Source organism: Amphimedon queenslandica, unplaced genomic scaffold, assembly GCF_000090795.2.
Source record: "Amphimedon queenslandica unplaced genomic scaffold, v1.1 AMPQUscaffold_12605, whole genome shotgun sequence".
NCBI classification, from domain to species: domain Eukaryota; kingdom Metazoa; phylum Porifera; class Demospongiae; order Haplosclerida; family Niphatidae; genus Amphimedon; species Amphimedon queenslandica.
Genome location: NW_003547159.1, coordinates 21,741 through 26,767, shown reverse-complemented (window position 1 = coordinate 26,767; position 5,027 = coordinate 21,741). Strand labels below are relative to the sequence as shown.

Sequence of the window (5,027 nt, the reverse complement as noted above, 5' to 3'; positions counted from 1 at the left end):
CATCTGGTTCTACTGATGGTAACGACAATCCTAGTCCTCTGTTTGCTAACAACACTGCTACTGGTCAAATTGGTTTGTTAAGAAATGGAGGAATAGAAAGCATTCAAGGACTATACAGTTGCGTTATACCAAATGAAGAAGGAATTGATCAGACACTGTATGTTGCTGCTTATGGTAATAACGATTTTATTAGAAATGATGGTGAGTTTAAAACATTAGAATACATTTATTCAATCTTCTCATTATACAGAATATCCAATGATTGATGGCAGTAGCTCCTCCTTCCAGCTCCTCTCATCAGTTGATGCTGATCCTCCAGTGTTTAGTTTATCATTTAATGTCACTAATAGATCACCAACAATAGTCACTTGCTCTGTTGATAATGGAAACCAGTTTAATGTATCTGATAGTGATCTGATACGTACTGTAACACCAGTTAATAATGATGTACAAGTACAAGTATCAGTAATATTTAGAATGAGAGTGTCTAGCTTGTATAAATGTTTTGTTACTACTGACAGAATTAAAGCTACACCTTTAGTATCTACTAATATGATAATAAGGAATGATACTGGTAAGTATTATACGTGTATCCTCATATTAAATCATGTCTTTTTATTCAAGTTACAGGATCTCCATCAACTATATCTCCATCAAACTTGGTCTACAGTAGAGATAGTCTTCTCTCAGTTACACTAGGTTGGTCTCCTTCAGCAGTGATTAGTGCTACTCCTCAGTATCATGTCTTTGTTAATAACAGCAATGGTATTATTATGAATGACGACACTACAAATATTACTAATACTGATTCTACATTGAGTGTTCCATTGATATCAGCAATAGTTTCAGTTAATAACAGTAATGGTATTATTATGAATGACAACACTACAAATATTACTAATACTGATTCTACATTGAGTGTTCCATTGATATCAGCAATAGTTTCAGTTTTGATTATAATAGTTGCTTTGGTGTTGATCATTATTTGTGCAGTTTGTGTAATAATTTGTAGGAAAAAATCAAAGATGCATAATATAAAGTAATAGAGCTTATGTATGCATTAACTTTTGTGCAATAACAGTAGTAAAACTGATGACATTGATGTAACACCTAATGCAGGATATGGTATGATTAATACTGTGAAGAATACAGCTACAGGGTGAGGAGAATATTACTGTTATGTATGTATAAGTGTTACATCATGTTAGAAATGAAAATAATGTTTATGAAAGAATAGGGGATGATCAGGTTTATGAACAATTAGATGAGCCTCATCTACTTGTTGCAAGAGAAAGTGCTGCTGACAAAAGTAAGTTGTACAACACATTGTAGCTGGTATAATGTCTTTCACCTACACTATTCTGTTGGTTAGACTCTACTAGTGTTCACGAAAAAGAAAATGAGGAAAATGTGTATATCTGATTAAAATTGATTCAAAATAACTGCTCATCATGCACTATTCTTTGGGAATACTAAAAACTCTTTATTTTATATGTAGATGTAATAAACAGACTTTCATGCATACATTTGCTTATAGTTTGATTTAGTTTTAATTTTCACATAATTAGTCATAATCCTCAGTGTCATAGTTTCTTATAACTAAGGATCCTCTATGCATGTGGCTGATCAGAAAGAAAGTAACATCAAATTTTAAATGAATGATTAGAAAAGCTACTTTCTTACTCCTTAGTGGTATAGAGGTTAATGCAAAATAGTTTATTTCTGTAAAGTTATTTCTTTTCTTTTTTTTTGTTTTTTTAAAGTTACTGGCCAACATCCCTGTACTGTAGTATAAAAAATGACTAGAAGAGAATTATTCATTTAAAAAAATTTTCCTGATACATAATAGGTCAGTGTATATTGTGGCCAATCCATATTCAATAGTACCACATTATTCAATAGTAAAACATTATCATTATTCTCATTTCTTTAGCTAGTTTCTCATTTTATAACTGTACAAATATTGTTCTTATTATTCTTACTATATAATAATTATGTTTTCATTGTTATTATCATGATTCATCATTTTGAATGAAAAACAAAATTTGAAAATTGAATATCATGCTGCATGTATAGGCATAGATTAATAGGCAGGGCCAGTGGGTGTGGAGCTGAGGTAGATAGACTACTTGTGGACTGTGCGTGTTATCATGGATTTACTGCTATTTCAGTCTTTCTGTGTTAGGACATAGAACTATGAGATTTCCTTTGAGCTAGCTGACTGACTGAAATGTCTAACAAAAGTCCAGTCCAGGAAGTGCTTTTAAGAGACCACTGAGTCTTTCTGAGGTTGGAGAGTATGATTATGAATTTTATCATGTTTTAATATTATTAGTGTTATTATTATACAGGCTGAAATAAGAGGAAAACTGAGACTAAGCCTAAGGAAAGAGAGCAGAGAGAAATACAAACCCATTATGATATTCCTTTCATTATTGTATCGTGTAGCCTATTTGTTATTTACATTTTATAGATGATAATAATAGAATTCTTATTATTACTAAATTTTTACTATAAAATCACTAGATTTATTATTGTGGGTGTGGTGGTCAACCTAATTATAGGCGTGGCATCATGAGGCTGAGCGAGCGCTTGAGCATGAGCTACATGTACCATTGATGATAAAAGAAGAAATCATGTACTGAAATAAAACAGCAAAAGTATTAAGACAATGAAAGACGTTTAGTGATGTCAATGAAAAAAATAAGTGCATTTTTAAATGGTGATGAATTCCCATTTACGATTTCGTGAAATATATTATCAAATGATGGAAACTTCTGTGTGAATGACATGTGTCTGATTGACTTCTTTTCAACACTGTGAGCAATAGGGTCAATGCCAAACTGATATGGCTCTGTTAGTACGCCTCCACTTGAAGTATAAATTCGTACTGCTTGGCTTGAGCTTGGAAGTAAATTTGGATTAATTCTTTTAGCATTACTGCTCTGCTTCATTAAAACATTTGGAACACCTCTTCGTATAATGCCATTCTTATGTCCTAAAGAAAAATACCAATAATTGATAAGATACAGAATAGTCAATAATTAACCTGGAATTGGATGTTCATTCCATGAATTCACAAAAATTGATGTGCCTATACTAGCCACTTGAATAATGAACCAAGAAATGCAATATTTGTGAATGGGATCTTCTGTATTTATTAGATCACTTTCTACTAAATCCATCAAAGCCTGCTTAATAGGATAGTTTACTCGAGAATTCACTTCCACCCATATTCTTTCTATTGTGTGATTCTAAAAATGAATTTAAATGTAATTATACTGTCTGTGAATAAAGATGATTATCTTTATCACTAGGCTTTGAGTATGGTTGTGTATGTCATTTAACCACTAACCAATTTTGAAGAAGATTGGAGGTGTGGTTCTTTTGTAGTGCTGGTCCTTAAGTGAGCAAACATTTGATTGATGAAAAGCATTAGGTACCATTCTCTACCGCAATCTACTCTTATTTGATCCCAAAGGCCATAATTATTAATTACACTCCTGCAAAATCTTAATTATGAACTACTATGTAAAATTACTTACTTGTACAATTGTTCATACACCACTATGTTATTCTTTTGAGGCATAAGTGAAAACCCAACAATTCTACCACTGAATCCGTCAATAGCACAGACGTGAGTTAAGCCAAACATAGCAAGTTTTTCGTTCTGGTCAATATGTAATTTTTCCCCGAAATAGGAAGCATAATAAGGAACTGGATTCATCTGTCTAGCAGTGGACCGCTGACGCTGCACATGATAATTAGGATGAACACACTTTAATGACTCTCCAACACGAATTTGAGAGCATCTAAAAGATTGAGATGCCAAAAAACCAGTCATTAATTTTCGGCCATATGTAGGCCCAACCTATATATATTAGTAACAAAAATGTTTGGATTAATACCATATGATTTGAATGATTGTATCACATGCTAACAAACAGTTGACAAATCCAATTGAAGTACAATTAAACCCAAAAACCCATTAAGCCTGGATAATCCCTTAACCCTGCCAAACATAATGCAAAAGTAAGAGGGTTGGTCTCAAGCCAGCTGCCAGCTAGGGTGGCAAATGTTGCATGAATGAATTATAATAATGACATTATACGTTTTATACCTTTTTAATACTAGTTGCAACAACCCTGTCAAGCTGAAAACGACTGAGGCGTGAAGTAGCATAGATATTGTGCTCGTGACAAAATCTTCTTAGGGGGTTGGTAAAACCGGGCTCGGGCACGGGAAATGGCGGGGTAAAACCGGGCTGCCCCGGACTGGGGCTTCACTTATTGTCATGGAATAAGGACTGATATGGAGCTAGTAAGGACATAGAACAAACTACTGAGTAACTGTGCAATTAAATGATTATATTCTTTTATTGTTAAAATTTAGGGAAGCCATGAATCCCCCTTGACTAATGCTGGGAACAAGGCCGCGGCTCTACTCCCATCTGTCTCAAGGCTTCTAAGTCCACTTTAACTCTCTCATTTTATTTCTGATTTTATTTGCTGTCATTGTTATCTTAATTCTCATTTTCCTTGATTGTTGATTTATTTATATTTATTACTATTATTTTTACTGTTGATCATTATTCATTTCCACTTTTCTTTTTGTTTTCCAGGGGCCATAGCAGTTCAGTCTTGCTGGGATGTCTGTACCGTATTATCAAACTTACTCAATTTGGTTTATTGTAAATAAATTATATTACAAAACAGAACCAGAAACTATCAGGAAATTAGATTTTACAGGTGAACAATATTATTATTTTAAAAATGGTAAGAACTACCACTTTTGTCTTGTATATATTTAAAATTATATGCTATAAATATTTGTTCTTCATGTAGATTTTCTTTGCATCATAATAGCAGTATGGACTATGAATGTAGCAGTGAAATGCTCACAGGAATGAATCATGCAACCTCTCAAAATAAATCTCTTTTCATCACCAAAATTTCTCTGGGAATTTGCATGATTTCAGAACCACATTATCTTGAAATTGATATTATAGAGAATATCCATGGATTTTT

General features: G+C 32.9%; 2 protein-coding genes and 2 long non-coding RNA genes across 7 annotated transcripts; 3 read left to right on the top strand and 1 right to left on the bottom strand.

Annotated features, from left to right (window-relative positions):
* Window positions 1–17: 17 nt before the first annotated feature.
* Window positions 18–1,461, top strand: LOC109587342 (uncharacterized). The gene is made up of 6 exons (XM_020003585.1): window positions 18–201; window positions 251–574; window positions 625–1,039; window positions 1,082–1,159; window positions 1,209–1,309; window positions 1,373–1,461. The coding sequence occupies exons 2-6, from the start codon at window positions 259–261 to the stop codon at window positions 1,420–1,422; spliced, it is 960 nt and encodes a 319-aa protein (XP_019859144.1). The 5' UTR covers window positions 18–201; window positions 251–258; the 3' UTR covers window positions 1,423–1,461.
* A 610-nt stretch (window positions 1,462–2,071) lies between these two features.
* On the top strand, window positions 2,072–2,407 carry LOC109587340 (uncharacterized). Of its 2 annotated transcripts, none has more exons than XR_002187532.1 (2): window positions 2,072–2,138; window positions 2,186–2,407. It is a non-coding gene; the product is annotated as an uncharacterized LOC109587340 (long non-coding RNA). The 2 variants fall into 2 exon arrangements; XR_002187533.1 differs by having other exon boundaries at window positions 2,099–2,116.
* A 208-nt stretch (window positions 2,408–2,615) lies between these two features.
* LOC109587344 (uncharacterized) lies at window positions 2,616–4,203 on the bottom strand. The gene is made up of 5 exons (XM_020003586.1): window positions 4,121–4,203; window positions 3,546–3,871; window positions 3,356–3,503; window positions 3,050–3,254; window positions 2,616–2,998 (listed from the first exon to the last, which is right to left on the bottom strand). Exons 2-5 carry the CDS (start codon window positions 3,842–3,844, stop codon window positions 2,664–2,666), a joined length of 987 nt encoding a protein of 328 aa, XP_019859145.1. The 5' UTR covers window positions 3,845–3,871; window positions 4,121–4,203; the 3' UTR covers window positions 2,616–2,663.
* On the top strand, window positions 4,197–5,017 carry LOC109587345 (uncharacterized). Of its 3 annotated transcripts, none has more exons than XR_002187537.1 (3): window positions 4,198–4,345; window positions 4,393–4,775; window positions 4,845–5,017. It is a non-coding gene; the product is annotated as an uncharacterized LOC109587345 (long non-coding RNA). The 3 variants fall into 3 exon arrangements; XR_002187536.1 differs by having other exon boundaries at window positions 4,199–4,345; window positions 4,393–4,748; XR_002187535.1 differs by having other exon boundaries at window positions 4,197–4,345; window positions 4,393–4,862.
* Window positions 5,018–5,027: the final 10 nt, after the last annotated feature.